Source organism: Gadus morhua, chromosome 5, assembly GCF_902167405.1.
Source record: "Gadus morhua chromosome 5, gadMor3.0, whole genome shotgun sequence".
NCBI classification, from domain to species: Eukaryota; Metazoa; Chordata; class Actinopteri; order Gadiformes; family Gadidae; genus Gadus; species Gadus morhua.
This window is the reverse complement of record NC_044052.1, coordinates 1675528-1697479: the sequence shown is the minus strand read 5'-3', so window position 1 is coordinate 1697479 and position 21952 is coordinate 1675528. Positions and strand designations below refer to the sequence as shown.

At 43.9% G+C, this 21952-nt stretch overlaps 1 protein-coding gene across 17 annotated transcripts in view; it reads right to left on the bottom strand.

Annotated features, from left to right (window-relative positions):
* The window catches only part of kiaa1109 (KIAA1109 ortholog), a 148200-nt gene that overhangs the window by 54640 nt on the left and 71608 nt on the right, over positions 1-21952 (bottom strand). For 6 of the 17 annotated variants that reach the window (XM_030357501.1, XM_030357502.1, XM_030357498.1 and 3 more), the window contains 21 exons: positions 18078-18183; positions 17599-17696; positions 17303-17491; positions 16603-16771; positions 16268-16479; positions 15836-16046; positions 15686-15745; positions 14760-14983; positions 14020-14196; positions 12112-12242; positions 11004-11127; positions 10331-10443; positions 10028-10121; positions 9412-9471; positions 7941-8245; positions 5800-6015; positions 4010-4190; positions 3590-3767; positions 2897-3058; positions 1259-1398; positions 1-133 (listed from right to left, as the gene is read on the bottom strand). The exon at positions 1-133 is cut by the window's left edge and continues 66 nt beyond it. In XM_030357501.1, coding sequence (XP_030213361.1) covers positions 1-133; positions 1259-1398; positions 2897-3058; positions 3590-3767; positions 4010-4190; positions 5800-6015; positions 7941-8245; positions 9412-9471; positions 10028-10121; positions 10331-10443; positions 11004-11127; positions 12112-12242; positions 14020-14196; positions 14760-14983; positions 15686-15745; positions 15836-16046; positions 16268-16479; positions 16603-16771; positions 17303-17491; positions 17599-17696; positions 18078-18183 — 3283 coding nt within the window. The remainder of the gene's footprint in view (positions 134-1258; positions 1399-2896; positions 3059-3589; positions 3768-4009; positions 4191-5799; positions 6016-7940; positions 8246-9411; positions 9472-10027; positions 10122-10330; positions 10444-11003; positions 11128-12111; positions 12243-14019; positions 14197-14759; positions 14984-15685; positions 15746-15835; positions 16047-16267; positions 16480-16602; positions 16772-17302; positions 17492-17598; positions 17697-18077; positions 18184-21952) is intronic. The other 11 variants (XM_030357499.1, XM_030357514.1, XM_030357512.1 and 8 more) reach the window with 9 other exon arrangements.

Here is a 21952-nt window from a genome sequence, read left to right as displayed (position 1 = left end):
CGTTGGGGTGGGCCGCCACAGCCGGGACCTCAAGCTCCCCGCGGTTGGAGGAGAAGACGAGGTCCAGTGAGGGCAGTTTGAGCATGCACTCTACTCGGGACATGGGGAGACAGCTGAACCGGATCTGGGAGGGCTGGAGAAGAGTATCAGTGTTTCTGGACTGAGACAAACCCTGATACGATGTAAACAGACTCAGTGTGACTGGACTGAGACCAACCCTGATACCATGTAAACAGACTTAAGTATTTTAAGAAGCTGCATTACCCTCACATAGCCACAAGGGGAGCAAGACCTTATTGAAGGCTGCTCCTCCACAGAAGGCATCACCTTTGGTTAGGTGAAGAAGCCGAAGCCATCACGCCCACTAGGCCACGCCCACTTGACGTCCTCTCTAGCGGGTGATTTCAAACTCCAGGGGCAGAGATCAATAGGTAGACAGCGCAGAAAGCCACCCGGGCCTAAGCCCGGGGGGCTTGAAATAGATCACGGTATTTTCCTCTCACACGCGTTAGATACAATTCCCTCCGTAGTCTCCATTTACCATACCGAAACATGCCGACTTTATAACGAATAAAGTGAGTGAAAGCAACCCGGGATTGGACTATTTTCTTCAAGAATATGTAACAAGACTCAGTGTGACTGGACTGAGACCAACCCTGATACCATGTAAACAGACTCAGTGTGACTGGACTGAGACCAACCCTGATACCATGTCAACAGTTTGAGTGTGACTGGACTAAGACAAACCCTGACATGATGTAAACAGATTGACTGGGTAGCCCCTCCCATTCTGCCGGCGATTTGAGTTTGCCCTGCAGAAGGGTCTGGAGAAGAGCTATACATTCGTTTCTAGTTTCTATACGTTTTTGCAGGAGCTAATCTCCAAGCTGGCTTTTCCCCCTGGCACGCTTTTGGCTGGTTTAACACAATTGCGTACAGAGTCATTTGAAGTAGGCCCATTGAACACGCTTCTTGTGCTGAAGAAAATGACAGCAGCTTACCACGCAGCTTCTCCCTGAGCTTGGTCTGGCAATAGCCAGGCTAGTAAACAGACTCAGGTTGACTGGACTGAGACAAAGCCCATCACAATGTAAACAGACGGAAGTCAGTCCAATACACATGGAGTCACACCAGCTCTTCCTTACTAGGCCGATAAAGAACAATAAGCTAAATAAACGGTTGGAAAGTTTGCAATCAGTAATACGTCAGAGTATTACTGATTGCTCAGAGTACGCCTAGTGGTTGTGTGTGTCCATACCTGGACTCTGACATAGACCACCACGTCCACAGGGAAGGAGGAGTAGGCTGAGGTGGAGGAGGACACCAGCGACGTGGCCGACTCCTCCAGAGAATCAACCGGTTCAAATTGGCCAAGGTCCTCCTCTTGGGAGGTCGCTGCTGAAGGGGATACGCACAAGAAGTTTTCACACAATCAGAAATGTGGAACTATTGACACATGTCTGGAGTTGTTTTTTCAGGCCCAGGATCTGCTGTTATGCGGGGGGCTGGCTGCTCGCCAGACATACGACGGCGCACAGATGACGACGGGGGAAGGATCTGAGGACATTCTCAAGGCACTATTTTAACGGTCTGAAACGCAAGTGAGCTTTGTAGGCGGTTCTACGGCAATGTTGCTATTTTACCGGCGCATAAATTACTCTTGCGCCCGGCGCAAATCTAAAAAGGGTTGGTCTGAAGTAGCCTAATTACCCGTAGGTGTGGTTTGGGGTTAATAATAATAAACCAATGAGGGTCCCATCCCCTTTAAGAGCCATGAGCGCATTTGAATCTGACGAGTTGATATTTTGACGTTTGCAGTCTCCGATGAGACAGATGCCTGACCACATGAATTTCAAACTTCAAATGGCTCAGTTTATGGCCAAACAGGTAAAGCAGTTGTCTTGTCTTGTCTTGCTAGTTCGATCCCCAGCTTAACCCTAACTGTTCCTGACGATCTGGCTGCATGGTTGACTGCCGTCGGTGTGTCAATGTGTGTAGTAACCGATGTAAGTCGCTTTGGATAAAAGCGTCTGCTAAATGCCCTGATTGTAATTGTAATTATTTAATGATATTCACAATACATTAACAAAATTGTTTCTTACCAGTATTGTATGCATTATCCTTTTCGACTTGTGCTCCTAATATGCATGTGTGTCCCCGTTAATATACATTGCCATGGACTGTATTATGCGTTACGGGTCTAGTTTGCGTGTGTTTAAATAGATGGACGCACACACGCGCGCCCAAATTCATTAATTATTTTACACATACACACGCGCGCGCATTCATTCATTATTTTTAACACTCATATCAAAACATATTTTCTCAAGATCAAATACTCTGAGAAAATATGTGTTTGCTGTAAGGTGTTTGCAGATGCATTGATTTAAAAGTACAAAGTATTATAGTATCCCAAATAATTTACCAAGAATGTGTGGCTAGATAGATGAGAGAAGCAAAGTGTATGCGTGAGGTGCACAAGCAAAATTATGCATGCGCCCTTAAAATAGCATCCGAACAGCGCGCCACTGACTTTAAACCTGGTATTTCCTTGTTTGTGGCGGAATTGTTTTCTGAAACTGCAAAATAGCACCAGGGAACATTTGCGCCAGAACACGCCTCCTCCTCTTGCCGAACCGCCCCTTGGGGCGCAAGATCATTCCCTAATTCACCGACGCATGGCGGTGGAGGGAAAAGAACGCTCTGCGCCAGTTGCAAACTAGCAACGACACATGTGTCAGTGTAGGAAGTCAATTGCGCCGGATGCAAGACAGGGCCCTTAGCGTTTAAAGCTGAAAATGTACAAGTTTATAACTACAACTCAATTTATGTGTTCAAGCCCTGAATTTGCCTTCATATTGATGGTACACGCACACACACACGCACACACACTAACATGTATAGTTCCTCTCCACTGGCGTGATGGGAATGGTCTCCAGGGCCTTCTCAAGGAAGTCCAGGAGACAGGGGCTGATGACCATTTCCTCTGGTAGGGTTTGGAGAGCGACCCAAGCATACAGTTTGGCTGTCTTCACCCCGCCGCTACCCTTGGCCTTGGCTGTAGGGGCACATTGTAGTTTATGTCATCACCTTAGGACTTCTACATGGTAACAGGCACAGCTAGTTCACATGTTAAGGTACTTTACACGACGACCCAGCAAACACCAACATCCGGTTGTTTCCTGTTGGAAGTTGAGTTGGTGCTGACCGTGCGTGCTGTTGAGCCCTTCAGGGCCACCTTTTTTGTTTTCAATGCTTGTGTAGATTGGTAATTCATATTTTAAGATGGAACTGGGAAAATCATAGCCAGCTGAAAATGTCTGAGAATGAGTTGAAATGGCCCACGTTTATTGTGTTGTGTGCTAACCAGGCGATCGCAGGCGATCAAACCATATAGCTAATTTCACTTTATACAATGCATTTCCAAAAAATACAGTTAAATGCAGAACAAAGTTATACAATTTAGATCTGTGATTTGAAAAGGACAAACCATGCGGACCAGCGGTCTCAGATGGGTAGCAGAGGCATGTAGATATTATGATTCTTTGTACTTGATTAAACTATGTAAGGAACGGAGGAGCCGCTGTACCTGAAGTGAGGGATGGCAGCAGGGGAGCTGTGAGAGAGTTAGTCTTGCTTGGAACAGCGTTGGCGAGACTGTCCACATCTTTCATACCAAACAGCTTGGATTCTTTGGAGAATGGGAGCGAGGACCCCCGGGAGACGCTTGGCGACTCCGTCTTTAGGGTCTTGGAGTTGTAGTGGAGCTGTGGAGAAAATAAATGCTTCCATGTTGATTACCATTCCATCTCCAGGATACGTAGCACCGTTTAGTCGAGGTACCCAGCTGTTTCAGCCAGGGGGATATCTCAAAAAATAATCAAAGCACGGGTTAAAACATAATATGTATTAAACATATTATGTTTTATCCGTGCTTGGAAGAAAAATGTACTTCTGAGGGAATTATTCCTTAGAGTTTGAAGTACTGCATTTATCGATTCAATCCTACCTTGACGTCCACCCCGGGGATATAGAAGACTGTGGTCTCCAGGTCGTTGGACTTGGTCTGCAGGGTGGAGGGGCACTTCTTTCCGGTGAGGAGGTGGCTTGTGGAACTGTATGCAGGCTGCAACTTCTTTTTCTTGGGCGGGGATTCCTGGTCCAGACTGCGCAGGCTGCGATCGCAGCTCCTGCAGAACACACAGAGGAACGTTGAACCCTGAGGCGCTGTGATCTGAATGAACCCAATGGGTTTATAGATGTTTGTTTGTGCAGTTCTCCTTTCAAGCAAGATACCATACCTATCTCCATATTATAATTTTGTTTAATATATACTATATCTTTTTTGTTGATTGATTTAATCAGAATAAAAATAATTTCTAATCATTTTCACATTGATTTATTTGAAAGGTTAGGTCAAATTTCATGACCTCACACCCACACACAGACACACACACCTTTTTATTATGTTTGTGTGATAATTGCATTATAAACAATATTACACACAAGGTACTTTTGCATCATTGTAGTCACTTCAGCGATGCTTGCTTGCACCACCTCGTTTAATATATGCTTCATTAAATACTTTAATAATGAATTACTATGCTAACACTTTACAATAAGGTACGCATGACTAACGAATGGTGAATGACCAGGGCCGTAACTGGGCCCTAACGGGGCCCTAAGTGACAATTATTCACCAACTACTGAGGAGTTACTGTTAAACAGACTAGTGGATACTGTATTATGGCTCAAAAAGCTTAACTACTGGTGAACGAATTAATGAAAAAGCTTATCTACTGGTGAACGAATGATTCAAAAAGCTTCACTACTGGTAAATGAATGATTCAAAAAGCCTCACTACTGGTAAACAAATGATTCAAAAAGCTTCAGTACTAGTAAATGAATGATTCAAAAAGCTTCACTACTGGTAAACTAATGGTGAACGAATGATCAAAAAAGCTTCACTACTGGTGAACGAATGGTTTGTGAATGAGTAATAACTCATCATCAGTCCGATCCAGCTCTACCAGTCGATCCAGTGTGGGACCCAAGCCAGCCCTCAACAGCGCTTGAAACCAAGGGCGGCAGGTTTAAAGCGTGCCCTGCAGCAGTGTACAATTGCTTTTAAGATTTTAACATTACTAATGCAACAACTTTTAACATTACCACCGCCACATCATCAACCTTAAATAATAAATATCAATGTATGTTTTGTGAATATCTTTATTACATTTTTTCAAAATATGACAATCAACCCGTTTGTGCCCTGTTAATTAAAAACTAATTGTGAAATCCCAAGGAAATACAGTTCCTTTCACAACAAATTGGTCAGTTTGCTAATTCACAGAATGATTAATTAATACAGTATCCCCATGTCTGTTTAACAATAACTCCTCAGTAGTTACTGAGTAACTCACTTAGGGCCCCAGTTAGGGCCCCAGTCGTTCATCATTCATTACTCAGTAACAAATACAGTAGTCCCCTGGACTGGTTACCAGTAGCTCCTCAGTAGTTACTGAATAACTCACTTTATGGCCCCAGTTAGGGCCCCAGTTAGGGCCCTGGTTGTTCATCATTCGTTACTCAGTAACAAATACAGTAGTCCACTAGTCTGTTTACCAGTAACTCCTCAGTAGTTACTGAGTAACTGTCACATAGGGCCCCGTCAGGGCCCCAGTTAGGGCCCTGGTCGTTCATCATTCATTACTCCTTCGTTCCTCAGTAACTACCCACGTTTTTGCGTACCTCATCTCTGGTGTGTGACGACAGTGGTCGTAGAGACAGACGGGGGCGTACCTTTTGAAGGAGACCTCCTCGTGCTCCGGCTGGGAGGGGGTCGGGTGAAGGACACACTTCCCGCTGTCGATCTCCACCCGGACGTCTAGCTCAAAGTCGATGTTGCGCTCGATGGGGGGGCTGAGGAAGCTGCGGCCAGAGGGCGTGCTGGGCCAGCGCTCGCTGAACAGCTGGCTGACGGCGGCGAACCCCGAGGCCTTCTTCTGGGCCATTTGGCTAAAAAAAACAAATAAACCACTAATAAAAACAAATAAATTCTGCCAAAAAGTGTTCACGTGTTATATATACAACATTATTCACCTTAGGCTCCGTGAATAGTGGGGAATAGCCCCCGTGACCGAAGGACGAGGGGACTATTCCCCACTATTCACTTTGCCTTCGGCGAATATTGTTAAATATCTTCCTTCTTGTTGGACGCTTGGCTGTAACACAGTTAGATGGAGAGGGTGATATGATGTAATATCATATAATACACTTAGGGTTAAAGGGTGATATCTCCCTTCTTGTGGGACGCTTGGCTGTTATACAGTTAGAGGGTGACATCATGCTTTTTAGACTCTTCCCTTTGCTATATAAATAGGTTTTGCAGAAATGAGCAGTGAGGATAATAAGGGGTATTTCTAACATACAGGCATGTTACCCTATTCTAATGGTACCTCCGGACGCAATTATTAACCCTAAATAAGCATGATATGGAATCTTTCATTTTCCAAACTCTAACGCGACTTATTTTAGATGAAAAGTGGTATGGTGGGTGACATGGTAGTGCTATGAATAGTTCCTGGTCCAAATCTCTCCTTAAACACATCAAGTACAAAAAAGATAGGATAAGATGTAAATATGGAATCCAGCTTCCCTCTTAAGGTTATTCGTCTTGAACCATTAAATGTTATTGGTTACTAGGGGTGGGAATATCAGGGTACCTCACGATGCGGTACGATACGCGATGCATGGGCTGCGATACTGATAATATCGCCCGCCATACGGCATACGCCATAAGCTACTGCGATATCAGTAACATCTACCACCTATCTAAAACCCGTCTAGTCAAAACTGGACTGAAAATAGTCTTGGAATCATCACAACCCGCTAATTCCCTTTTCAGGCCTCTACCATCAGGCAGAAGGTTGAGAAGCATCAGGTCCAGATCCACCCGGTTCTCAAATAGCACCGATCCTCCAACCAACACTCCTTATCTGCTCTGCTTACAATGCATGTCCTCCTCCTCAGGGGATTTAAATGCATTAGCACTTTATCATTGCTACTTTTATTTATTGTATTTTTACACTGGTAAAAACGCACGTGTTTAGTTTTAATGTGATGTCTTTTGTGTATGTCCAGTCAGACTCCCTTGTTCTGTGTGGTATTGTACTGTCCTGTTTGAGCCAAATCACCTAAATGAATTCCAGACGATTTGGGTCATTTGGCAATAATAAAGACTTGGCTTGATACAGCGTTTCTGGAATCATCTATACATTGTTATACAATACATCACGATATATGTCTAATAAAGGATACAAAATTACGGAAAAGGTAAAGTGCTAGACTTCGGTCTTTATTAACTGTCGAACCCGAGACTTTCAGTAACTCGTCTTCGGTTAGTTAACTTCGGTTCAAGTTTCCGGCATTCATGTGTTGAGGACTTCAAGGAGCTTAGAAATCTGTTTAGTCCCGCCTTATTTTATTAATTTAAGTATCGATATTTGGGGTGATATTTCCTGTCAAACTCTTCAGGAATAAAGCATAAAAATCTAAAATAAATTGTTAAATTATAATTTTTCTTTACATTTACAAAAATGTTGCGCCAATTTTGTGCGATTATATCGATTCTCGTATTGCACGAAAAAGGGCTACGGCATATCGGCATACAGATATTTTGGCCCACTAATATTGGTTACTATTTTGGAATTTCAATATAGCCCCCCCCTACCCCCGCCGCCAACATAAATGTATAATTCTAAATTTTTGTTTATGATCGTTATTGTCTCAACCCGAGGATCTCTGAACACACCACTGGAGCAGGCTGCAGTTCAATGACTGGCCACAAGGAGCTGCCCTAAGCAGCAATGAAAAGGGATCTCAGATTCTTACATACAGTTCCTTTAAACAAAGAATAGAATGAAGAAGAAAAGGAAACGTACAGCGGTCTGCGATAGCTGAAGGGCCGCACTCGCTCATAGTCCTCATCTTTGTCTGTGTCCTCGGAGGACGAAGAGGACAACTCGCCCTGGTGGTGACCCCCGTCGTGCTGGAAAGGAAGTGCGGGTGAGAAGACAGCGGGGGTTGCGGGGGCACTGAACACCGGGTAGTGGCCCTCACTACTAGGTGTTTGAGGATGATGATGATGATGATGATGATGATGATGATGAGGATGGACAAGATGATGGGGATGTGGTGGCTCATCAGGGCCGCCGCACAGCAGCTCGGATTCTGTCTCTTCTGGGAACTTGAGAAAAAAGGAGGCATGAGTTTAGCATCCCAAAGAACATACTTTTGTACAACACATTAAGGATGCCTTTTATTGTAATCTTAAGATAAGTAATGCTTCAATTTGTGGTACATGAGGGGAGTAATCAGTGAACTCCAGATTGACACTAGATGTTCATTTTAGATTGCTCAAACACATGTAAGCTGCAAGTCGCATGTTATTTTGAAATAGTTCAGTTACAGCATGAGCCATTCCCCAATCAGCAGCCAGCGAGAGAGCCGAAATAATACAAATGTGCAACACATACTGAAATTAACTCTGAAGTTATAGTCTTCATAATTACTGAACATGACAGTAACTTCTGAGGCCTGCAGTGTAGAGAACCACAGCGGGCAACAGGGATTTCTAGCTGTTTAGGTTTTTAGAAACACAATATATACACATACAAAAACATTCTAAAGATTAGCTCAATAAAAAATAAACCAAGAGCCAAGTTATCAACAGTCTATCCTGTTTCCCCATCACATCACTATACCATCACCTTCTACTACGCTCAGAGCACGACAGAAAGAGCAATGACATGGACACACTGAAATCAAGCACAGGAAGTGAATCCAATGTTCAACATCTCAGACATTATATACCAGCAGAAAGAGTAAGGTTAATGCAGAGTTATTTTTTTGGGAGAGACATCTCCCGGAATGAACTGTCAGAAACATTAAAGTAGAAGAGCTGTTGAGGGGACAGCAGACAGGATGTACAGTGAGCCAATGCAGATAGATCAGCATATTGCATCTTCAAAATAAACTCCCAGTTAAGAATCATGTTTTGATTAATATGCTTTCAGAAAGAAGGGAGTGCTGTGCTTTGTTCATAACGTTGATATAAGTGTGGTTGACATGAGAACCTGTGGTATTCAGGTAGCAAATGTATTGCTTCTGTAGTTTCAATCAATTCATCATCAGCAATATGAAAGTCCTTAATGTCATTATTTATTACAAATGACTATATATTTCTATTGGTACAGGAGTGAAACTTATTTTAGTCAGAAACCAAATCCTGCCTCCTTCAGCGTCTACATGCTGAAGTTTAGATATCGAACGTTGTGGTGCACAGCACTTTCTATCTGAAAGCTAGAGATTAGTTTTTGTTTTACGTTCGATTCCAGCTGTAGTTCCAGATACCTTGAATACCTCTCCTGGACTGAGAGGCATGTTTGTGGAGTCCATGGCTTCCTTATTGATCTTTTTTTGAACAAGAGACAATAAGGGTGACCCAGATGAAAAAATATGTAAAAAACTTTATAACAGGAAGGTAAATATCCAAAGGAAAAACAAATGACTAAATGTCTGCTTTAAAGCAGCCTCAGCCTCTGAAGACTGTTTCATGGGTTCAATGACCAAATGTCTGAGGTTATTGTTGTCAAAAAGAAAATGTTCTTTCCCAATACCCAAAGAAAGTGCAGACATTGACTTTGAACGGGAACGTTTGTTTTTGACGGGAACACTTGGTATTATGAATTTGTATTGAGTCTCGTTTATGAGTAAATTATTAAGGTCAATAACATGAATCAAAGTAGAAATTTGAGATGGGCATATTGACCCAGCCCTTTGTTCGAAAATCAACAAAACCGTGTTGAGTTGAACAGGCTTGGGAAGGAAAATGGGTAAGAGCGGGGTTTTGTGCAATGGATTGAAATTCTTTAACAAGAAAAGCATTTGGAACTTTGATGAATGAAAATGAAAATGTTTTCATAATGAAAACATTGGCATGTTGTATTCTAGAATAGTATGAAGTTACCGTGTCCTGGATGTTGAAGGTGACCCTAGGTCCTGGGGAGGACGCCTCCATGCGGACGTCAGGCAGGTCCTCCACATCTGCTGCCTTGGAGCTGCTGTCATGAGTATTAATCATAAAACACAACTGATAAGTTGTACTAAGAATGGACCATATGATAATAAAAACTATAATCAAGAAGAAATTGGAGTTAATTCTGTTTGATTAGATGTGGTAAAGGCGGTTTTTCATTTATCAAAGCTTTGATTTAAAACATTTCCTCATGGGTATTAATGCGTCAAAAGACTTCCAAAATCTCCTCAGTACCTTTGGCGGTCCAGTTTCTTCAGAGGGGGTCTTCCCGCTGCTGCTGAGATGCTCTTGGAGCGGTTGTAGCTTGGCTTGTAGCCCAGGCCCCACTTATCTTTCAGCGATGCTGCCTGTTGGGCCACAACACAAGCATGGACGTTGTGTGGCCACTAGGACTCAACAATGTCATAGTGGCCACTGATACCATCACTGTTTAGTGGTGATTATTATAATGTACTTTTTAGCTTTTTAATTTAGTACGTTCATGATAAATATGTTAATAATTTTAGGACAATTACCATGGATGTGTTATTTGCAAGATAGGTTAAATGGAGAGATGCATGGATAATATATTGTATATCTTATCAGTATTGGCAGTTAAAAGCTTAAAAATGGTAATGGCATTAGTCCGATAAATTGTTAGCCCGATTATTTTGATGCATTTATTGTGTGCAGACAAAAATGGCGATGGTGAAAAGGCAGCGTTAATAGGTTACATCGGACAACATTTAAATACACAAGTAAGCTGCCAGTGATTGTTAAAAGTGCTAAAGTAGGATGACCTTTATTAATTTTTAATTAATGAGCACACATTGTTCAAATCATATTGCTTCCTTAGAGTTCCCAAACTAATAAAGTGGAGGGTCCCATTCTGTATTCAATCCAGGGTGAACCCTGACTGAATCCTCACCCTCATGCTGGATCTCCGAAGCTTCTTCCGGACGTCTCTCCTGATGTCGTTGACAGCGACAGACTCAAGCTGCTGGTACCGCTGAATCTCCTGGTTAATGGTACCTTCACTGGCTCCAAGTTTCCTGATGTTTTCAAATGGCACAAGCAATAATTTATGTAGTATATTGTACAAAATCTTAAGTCAAAAGAAGCCCTGGTGAACAATATTTATTTTGTAAAATTACCAATGTTTAAATATGAACATAAACTGTATATTGTTCTAGTATACTTCCCGATAAAAGCTTGCACAGATCGAGTTGACAACAGGATAAAACCATTAAGGCAAAACCCAAGAGAGGGCGAGAGGTGCAAAACAAGAGTAAATACATTTGTGGCTCAACGACTACTGGAGCTGTGTAACTAATCTCACAAATCAGACTTTAGATTATTATTATGTAAGCCTCATCGACTCCTGCTAATGAGTTTACTTGGGTAGAATTGCCTCATAACGAAACAAGGTGCAACTCCGCCCCTTGCAGTTGCTGGTGTCCAGCCCTGTCTCTGTGCCGTCTCCCCCCAGCAGTTCTGCTATAATACAGTAGGACTGCTGGGTCAGAGGTCCTATAACACAGTAGGACTGCTGGATCAGAGGTCCTATAACACAGTAGGACTGCTGGGTCAGAGGTCCTATAACACAGTAGGACTGCTGGGTCAGAGGTCCTATAACACAGTAGGACTGCTGGGTCAGAGGTCCTATAACACAGTAGGACTGCTGGGTCAGAGGTCCTATAACACAGTAGGACTGCTGGATCAGAGGTCCTATAACACAGTAGGACTGCTGGGTCAGAGGTCCTATAACACAGTAGGACTGCTGAGTCAGAGGTCCTATATCACAGTAGGACTGCTGAGTCAGAGGTCCTATAACACAGTAGGACTGCTTGGTCAGAGGTCCTATAATACAGTAGGACTACTGGGTCAGAGGTCCTATAATACAGTAGGACTTATGGGTCAGAGGTCCTACAACACAGTAGGACTACTGGACCCCAGACTGCCCTCCAACAGAGACAGAGCTGGCACTATGACGGTTGGAGATGGTACGTGGATGGAGGTGAGGAGCAGGGTCTTACTTGAGGTCATCGATGACCTTGGCTTGTTCGTTCAGCTCTCTGATGTCCACCAGCCTCTTGGTAAACTTGCGTCCACGTGCATCTACCACTTGGTTTCCCGTCACCAGTTGTCTCCTCGGGTCAACCGGCTCCTTGTTACAAAACCACAGAAACATGTCAGGTAACGATAACTAATCTGTCCATAAATTCACAGCCAAACTCTGCAAGAGCTTCCAGCAGACAGAAGTTGTAGAAATATTATATGTGGAAATAATAATTGGTTTAATTATTATCAGGAAATTATCAAAATCCCAATCCCAAATCTCAACACACATCCCTGAGTATTTTCTTTTAAATGGTTAAGCCTTCTTATTGTTTTGCACACCACCCAGGCAAGGCCTGTTTGTCAAGTGGTCATTTAAATAACAAGTCAAAACAGTAAGAAGTCTATGAACAGGTCAACTTGAGGTTGCTTATCTTGCTCAAAGATGCACTCAGCTAGGCTGCGGACATTGGGGTTCAGACCCAACCAACAACCTTTGAGCTGAAACAAATACTCAAGCTAACACAATGCCAATTAAATAGGGGTTTGCTAATTAGAAAATATCTCATTTGGGTTACATGAAATTCTATTGAAAATGTGCGTTAACCGTTTAGTGCTCAGTGGTCACCAGGCATGTGAACATACGGATGACCGCATTCTGAGAGTCTGAGGGAACACACGATGTGTGTATTCAGCTTTGCTTAATAATTATCCATTAGAATACCTCTGTGAAACTGGGTTTGTTGCCATCACCAAAGTTTGAAATACATTATCAAAGAAGCACTACAAACCGAATTGGTTCGGAGGTGTTGTTATTTAAAGTTTGATTAGAAAATGATGGTATGTTTTGGGAGATAAACCAATTTAGCGTATTTTTGCAATTAGAAGAAAAGATGGACCAGTGGTTTATTTTGCTCTTGATACTTAGCCGTTCTTAACCAACAGCTAGCGCAAAGTAGCTTTTATCGAAAATGTTGTCATTACATAACATCGGATTATCTATTCAATGAGATGGCAAGTAGCAATTCCACAAAAGTACCCTTTTATTAATTGTCATGTGTCATGCATGTGACCAAATTCCCCACCTCTTGCGGATAAATTGAAAACGAAGGACGGTACATAATGACACCACCACCAGCAACACTGAATTGGAATAGTCAATATTTAGCATTTAACATGATCCAAACCCAGGCGGCAGTCACCTAGCAATAGTGAGCCAGTTATGTTCTGGTCAGAGCACACCCACACTCCCCACATTTGCCAGGTTACCAAACGCATATTGAGCACATCGGTAGAGCCCTGAGTGTGGACTATACATTACAGTGAAAACATTGCTTTAATTGACATGGCTACTATAATGTTTTTTTATTATTGCTGACTTACTCTGGAATGGATCAAAAACATAATTGTCCTGTTAACAGGTCATAGAGCTATCGTTGGTAGCTCTATGACCCACTTTCATCTCGACAATGAAAGTCAGACACTGAATTAAAGAAAACTTGCCATTTCCTCGACATGTTATACTCATTTGTTATTTTTCTTTCGCTTGTTTCATTGGGAATGTCGGAAATAATAAAAATATTCACAATTTAGAAACCTGGTCCTTCAAATGAAACCATTTTATAAATCACAGGTTAATGCGGCGAAAGGGTTTTTAAACATCATTAGGTTAGGAAAAAAGCCATACAATTTATTAACAAAGTGAAGCACCCCATTAATGTTTGTGGTCGGTGAAATGAAATGCAAGCATTGCCATTCTTTGCATAATGTCGATTTACACCAGCATAGCTCCACATTTGAAAACAAGAAAGCAGCTGTTAAACTCCTCTGCACCCCTTGAAAGTTGATTTGCGTACTGAAATAAAATGCACTGAATGACTACATACACAGCCCCAGGAGAGGGGTCTCAGGGTCTTTGTATCGCCTGCTTCCAGGCGGGGAGTTGCACAGTTTAAGTAGTCGGCCGGTGAAGAAACACTCTGTGGCCGGGGGCTGAGACCCAGGATGTGATTTACCAGTCGCTTCCGCAATGTCAGCCTCGGGCTAAAAGGGACCTCTGGGCTCTGAAAACATGGACAGTTGGGTGGGTAGCTGGCGGGGTGAATGTGCTACTACAACAGTGGGATAGTAAAGTAAGCCATGTATGATGTCTCCTTATTACAGTACACACTATAATGTAGGTAATCAAATTAATTCAGTCTTTCAATTTTCTTTCGGTAAACTTCTTGAACATTTTTAATGGTGTAGAATATATGTCAGAACTTTCTTTGGTTCAGAATAAGCATAATTCCAGATGATACATTACTTTTTTGGTGGCATTGCATAGATCTATACAGCAATGAAAAGGTTTTTTTGTTAACAAGACAAGATTGATCATGAATATGAAACCAGAAAAGTCTACAAGCACGACTCGTGGTACCAATAATAACCAAAGATGAGTGGTTCACCGTGGGTAGGGAGGGGTGGAGGCTGGGTTTACCGTGTGGAGGCTGGGTTTACCGTGTGGAGGCTAGGTTTACCGTGTGGAGGCTGGGTTTACCGTGTGGAGGCTGGGTTTACCGTGTGGAGGCTGGGTTTAGAGACTGGGTTTACCATGTGATATGTGATGGGTGGCGATTCGTCTTACCATGTGAGGGCTGGGAGACATCGTGTCGGCGTCATCCTCATCCGAGAGGTCGGCCATGGGAGAGGTCCGCTCGGCGATGTCCTCCGTGTCCTCCTCCCCGGTCAGGGAGGTCAGCGTGTTGCCGAGGGCATTGAGACGCTTGCCGATGTTAGGGTCCATATGGACGTCAATGCCGCACATTTTCCACAGCACGTTGAGGGTCCAGGTCCCGGCACTGCTGCTCTCTGTGTGAAACGTGGAGACGAGTGGAAAAGAAGAAGAATAATATTAAGAGGAGTGGTCGGACGGTGTTCCTCAAACAAGGCCATCAGCAAAGCTACCAAAATTAAAGAAATTAGCAAAGCCAGCCAGAGATTTTAAAACCAATGTGCACATGATACATTTTTCAATGAGGACTACAAATAAACGGTAAACATAAACAATAATAAAACAGTAGCACTCTCTACTTCTGCATGGACTGGCCCATTATGTGGCCCATTAGGGCCACATAAATGTATTCCATATACTGGAGTCTTCATAGAGATAGTTTAGATGAAGACTAGTGATGTAAGGCACGTTTTTCAGAAAGTCCTTGGAATAAAAGCTGGTGTTCATAGAGTAGTACTGGTTTCAAACCGGTATAACCCACAACCCCACCCTGCCTACATCCAGTTTGGCATCAAATGATAAGTAAATACACTCTAAAGCCATGGAGGATAATGGTTTGACGCTATATGCAACACATGTATGACGTCATGCTCTTCCCTGTGGTGGGATGACTGAAATGTTTATATTTCTGTTAACCGACATAACAGCTTAGCATCAACGCTGTTCTCTACGTAGCTCTGAGTGGGTCAAGCACTACAAGGCATTGGCTTATCGTTTCCTGAGAAAGGCTTGTTTAGACAAACGTACAGCATGCTGTGAACCGACTAAAGAAGACTTACCTGCGGAGGCCTGGCCGGTCGTCCTGGAGCACACCTCGTATGTCCCATCGGGAACCACGCCTACAACAGAGGGAACGCGCAGTGATGTTTTTAGCATCAATGCTGATGTGGAAGACCTAAGAGAACCTTCGCTCCCTGTGAGTCACTCACATGCGTTGATGACCAGGTCGCTGCGGATCTCAGGCTTCCAGTCGTCCCAGGACGTCTCGAAGCCCTCGGCGAAGCGGATGCAGAAGTTTTTGAAATGGCCCTTGCTGACCAGCGACTCAGAGGAGCAGGCGGTGATCAGCGTGCTCTCGATGGTCAACACTAGGGCAGAGCCGGTGTCAAACTCCACCGTGTGGTTGGCCTGAGGGGCGGACTGAAGGAGGGAGCAGGGGTGTTATGATGCGTTTGCATGAACAAACCCCTCGGAAATTATCCATTCCCATGAAGTCCCCCATACCGTTTCAATTCATGACGCATAAATATTGGAGTATAAAGGTTGACAAATAGCTTGATCCTTTAAGAACAAACGGCAGCTGGTACAGCCCAATGTTTCCACATCACAGCTCAGAGGATGGAGGGAGCCTGCCCTATCACCTGAGCTGCGTTGGTGATGGGGAGGCAGATGCCCAGGTCGTTGACGGTCAGCTGCAGGAACAGGGTGCTGAAGGCCTGGGCAGAGGTCTGCTGGATCCCCGGTAGCTTGTCCACCACCTCCTTGGTGGCCACATGGATGTCTTTATTCAGAGCCAGGCGCTGCTCGTTCCAGTTATCGTACGCCGCCTTGTAGTTCAGCCAGAAGAGTACAGCTATAGACACGTGGTGACGCGCGCACACACACACACACACACACACACACACACACAGTTAACTATAACCAGGTTCTTGTAATTTAGCATATTGAAATTATTATTGAAAGTAATTGATGGAACCTCTGTCAAAGGCCACTGGTTGAGCAAACACGATCGGCCTGTTGAGCGTGATGAGGACGGCCTCCTTGTCGGAGGAGCCGCTGATCTCCTCCTGCAGGGCGTTCCGCAGGCCGATCCGTGTCCGGAAGTACGCAACCTGGTGGAAGTCTGATCCCGCCTCCTCATATACCTGCAGAATGGAGGTCAGGGCCAAGAAAGCATGAACACGAACAAAGCATTTCAGCTTATACATACACAAACGTTACTTTGACAAAACGTTTTAAGAAAAATGCACGTACACACACACACACACACACACACACACACACACACACACACACACACACACACACACACACACACACACACACACACACACACACACACACACACACACACACACACAGGGTTGAATGGGGTCATTTGACTGGATTTGCTGCCATAATTGCAGAGATTTTGTTCAGATCTGTTGTAAGTGATTTGTTCTCTATACAATGAAGAAAAACTCTGAGCCGAATTCACCACGCCTAATCCTGTAAAAAAATTACGTATCAATGATTACCAAGACATGCACACACTTCATCCACCCTGCAGTACGTGGAGACACGCAAACAAACGGCCGGTAAACACAGCCTCCATCAAACACAGGATAGTGTTTTCACAGGCACCGACAAAAACACATCCATCGATATCTCCTTCTCGGTCCAATAGCCAGAACTACCTGGTGCTTCACGATCTGCCCCAGGGCCAGGTGCAGGTCCACCTGACACTTCCCAAACAGTTTGAGGTAGCTGCTGCCCCCGCCGGGCTGGGCCTTGCACTGGATCCTGTTTGAGAGCTCCAGCTCGATCAGGCCCGTCTCGAAGCGCACCGCCCGCATGGAGGGGGTGGTGGCGGTCATCTGGATACCCTGGAAGGTTAAACAACACCACACTATCAATTCAGGTTCTGTGACGTCAGATCAATTGTCAAATGAGTTACTTAAAAGAGTTGAACTATTGAAGCACAGTGAAGTACCTTGAACATGAGGCTGAGAGAATACAGCAGGATTTTAGGCTTGTCTGCATCTGTTGAGATGTCGTGCTCGTTCCACAGGGGAATGGGCTGCTCTCCGCCTGTTGTGTGTACACAACACGCGTGCAAAAAGCGCATGAGCACAGGCACACGCACACAAAAGTTAATTAGCACTGAACACATACCACAGCCTTTTGTCACAACTGAGACGGCCAAGGTGGTTGGCTCTCTCCATCCATACTAATCCTCATCCTTATAGTTATAAAGAGGGATTCAAAGGAGGGAGCATCACACAATCTCTAAAAATACATTGTTGTTGTGTAGTGGTTTTCGTAATGAGAAAATAAGAAATGCTCCCGTTGCTATATTTTGGCTATTTGGTGTTCTTTATTTGTAATTGCTGTATAAATGTATGTGAAGCACTATGTAACCTTTTTCTGAATGTGTTGCTGCAGATCGATATGCATGATGGACATTGGTACCTGAAACCTTCTGGATGACTTCATTAACCTCCTTCATGAAGACCTTCTGGAGAAACACCAAGTGGTTCAGAAGGTCTGTGGTGAGGTTGTGCTCAAACGAGCCGATCTATAGATAAAGAGGAGGAAACCAGGAAATTAACCTTAGTTTGAAAATGAAAAACTTTGTTTGATTCTGAAGTCAGAGTGCACAGTGGATCTGTTTTCTATTTGATTTGATATTATTCAGATCCCACCCTCAGGTTAACCAAAATAATACTGACCAAAACCAGGACAACAGGCTCCTCGAGAAGATATGGGAGATACAGAGTGTCCACCATGAACAAACTAGAACTAATCTTGGAAACTAAGTCTGCAAAGGTTATATAATTACAACCACAAGTACAACATTTTCTGGCACACTGTTACATTATTATTAATAAACCTAGTAAATGTAAAATATGTAGGTTAAATAATGCAAGAAAATGCTATATCACGGTTTCAGACATATATTCTACTATAAAGGCCTAAACACACCGGCGCCGACGCGCATCGGCGCGCATTCACACGCGTCAAAAGCCTCCCCTAGCACCAACAGGAAGCGGTGCGACCGTCACGCTGCAGTGTAAAATCAGGAAGTCACCTGTCGATCAACCGCAACAAAGAGACGAAACGCCATGGGTGAGTAGCCTATTGTAGCCAGTTTATTTATTTTCCATCTTTTTTGGCTGAATAATTTGAAAAATGTATAATCTGCGCAGTGAAAGTATATTTTCAAGCAGCTGATCTACCAACTTAGTTTGTAGGGCACTTTATCGTTTGATTTACTCTTTTTTTATTTATTTTATATTGTGCAATTATTCATCTACTCCATCAACAATCTCCATAAATGCAGGAACTTCTATTAAGCCTTTTTAGTATATAGTGCAGTCACCTTTTAAGGCCAATTGTTATTGTGTGTATTTATTGTATTGAGCTACTGGATGGCTTTATTGGTTCCCATTGGGTTCCATGAAGTAGCTATCTATCTATCCAGCTATATAGCCTTAACATAGCCACACATTTACATGTACGCAGCCAGTAGTTATCCGTTTTAATTGAACACAAGCTCTTTTACATTTTATTGAGTTTTTTTATTTCAACAGAACAAAGAATTGTTGCCAGACAGAGGGTGGCTGCCCTTTGTCTGCTGCGCCGTAGGCGGGCAAGGAGAAGACGAAGGGTTTGGGTGCACCCCATCAATGAACGGAGACAAGAACAGGGGGTATACCACAATCTGGTCCAGGAGCTCTGTGCAGATCCTGAGAGGCACCGCCAATATTTCAATTCGCCACTAGGAAGTGTGCAATGGCAGAACAGTATGGTGTAGCCTAGTCATGATGACCTATAATTTGGTTATTATCCCTCACTGGTATAAATACTCTTTTGCATATATGTATAAATATATATATATATATATATATATATATATATATATATATATATATATATATATACACACTTTTTTATCCCTCGGGATAAATACAGTGATGTTATTGCTGTGCTGGACTCAGTAGCCAGTCTATTTTATTTAAGTGCTCGAGACACAATGTTATTTTCCTTAAATTCAGAGACAGTTAATACATGATCTGATACCAGAGAGACAGTTAATACATGACAATGCATTTTTGAACTTTGCCTGTGTTTTCTTTTACTTATCTATTTTATTGTATGAGAATGTTTCTATGCGAAGCAAGTAGCCTTGCCTTAAATAAAAAAATATATATTACAAGTAATCTGGTTTCTACCTACATTGTGTGATTAGCCATATATTATGTGACTTGATTTAATCTATTTCCCATTATGGTTAAAGGTTTGGCTACTTTGTCCACCATTGTTGATTCCTCACCTGAAGAGTCTGAGCTCGGGATTGCCAGGCGATGTCTTTTTTGGAGTTGTCTTTGTAATGACGTGAACTTTGGTCAAACAATTTGGCATACTTCTCCACCTCGACGACCAGTCTCTCATCAACCATTCTAGTAATTGTTTCTCACAAACGAAAGAGGGCGACATCCAGTGGTGAGGAATAGATATAGAGGTGCCTCTATATCTATATCTATAACTATCTACAGATGAATCATCAGACACTCTGCTATCCTCCCTCTCCTCCTCCTTAGATCCCCTCTGTCCCTTCCACTCCAGACCAGCGCGATCTTCACCGCCCCCGCCTTGGCTGTCCCATCCTCTGCGGACTTGTGGAACAAAGTTGCGAGCAGCCGAGAGGAAATGGAGGAGATCAGACTGTCCTAATGATCAATCTCACTATCTTTTCCTTCTTTCAGATTCCACCTCTTGTGTGTCAACAACCAAATCTGCCTTCTACCGGAACAAAATCAACTCCTCTGCCTCAAACCCCAGGAAACTGTTTTCCCTGTTCTCGTCCCTCCTTAACCCTCCCTCACCCCCACCTCCTTCCTGCCTCACTGCTGATGACTTTGTTACCTACTTTACCAGAAAGTGAAGGACATTAGCTCCTCTTTTATCCCTGCCTCCATTCTCCCTCCTCCGATCCCCTCCTCTGTCTTTACCCAATTTATCCCTCTCACCTCTGATGAGGTCAACAGAATAATAAAATCTAACCATGCCACCACCTGCCCCCTTGACGCTATCCCCTCCTCTCTCCTCCAGGATGTCTCAAGCGACATCCTGCCATTTCTCACCTCAATTATCAACTCCTCCCTCACTTCAGGCATTGTTCCAGCGTCTTTAAAGACTGCCAGAATAAAGCCTCTCCTCAAAAAAACAACTCTTAAACCACCGACATCCAGAACTACAGACCGGTATCTCTTCTTTCATTCCTGTCTAAAACACTGGAACGTGCCGTTGCTAACCAACTGTCCTCATATCTCTCATCTAACAACCTCCTTGACCCCCACCAGTCAGGCTTCAAGAAGGCACACTCCACCGAGACGGCTCTCCTCGTGGTGACTGAGTCCCTCCGTGCTGCCAGAGCCTCGTCCCTCTCATCGGTCCTCATTCTCCTCGACCTGTCCGCATCATTTGACACTGTGAACCCCCAGATCCTTCTTGCCACTCTTGCCAAACTTGGCATCGCTGAATCTGCTCTTTCCTGGTTCACATCCTACCTGACGAACCTCACCTATCAAGCGACATGGAATGGCTCCTTGTCCAAACCTTGCACGCTTGAAACTGGTGTCCCTCAAGGCTCTGTACTGGGGCCTCTTCTGTTCTCCCTCTATACCAGGTCTCTGGGCTCGGTAATTGCATCACACGGCTTTTCCTATCACTGCTATGCTGACAACACTCAGCTATTTCTCTCTTTCCCCTCATCTGAGAAAACCCTGATTGCAACACGCATAGCGGAATGTCTGGCGGACGTCAGCACCTGGACAACTGCCCATCACCTGAGGCTTAACCTCAACAAAACCGAGCTCCTCCTCATCCCAGGGAAAGACTGCCCACACATGGACTTACTGGTCACCGTCGAGAACATCACTGTATCTCCCTCTCCAACTGCCAGAAGCCTCGGTGTGGTAGTGGACAATCAATTATCCTGCACTGCAAACATCACTGCGGTCGCCCGATCCTGCAGATTTGCACTTTACAACATCCGCAGAATTCTGCCCTTCCTCACAAGGGAAGCAGCTCAGCTTCTAGTCCAATCACTGGTCATCTCCCGCCTCGACTTCTGCAACTCACTCATGGCTGGACTTCCTGCCTCTGCAATTAAACCTTTGCAGCGCATCCAGAATGCGGCAGCGCGCCTCGTGTTCAACCTACCGAAGTTCTCCCATGTGACCCCCCTCTTCCGGGACCTCCACTGGCTCCCTGTAGTAGCTCGCATTATATTTAAGATGATGGTACTGGCATACAAGGCAGTCGATGGAACTGCCCCTGCC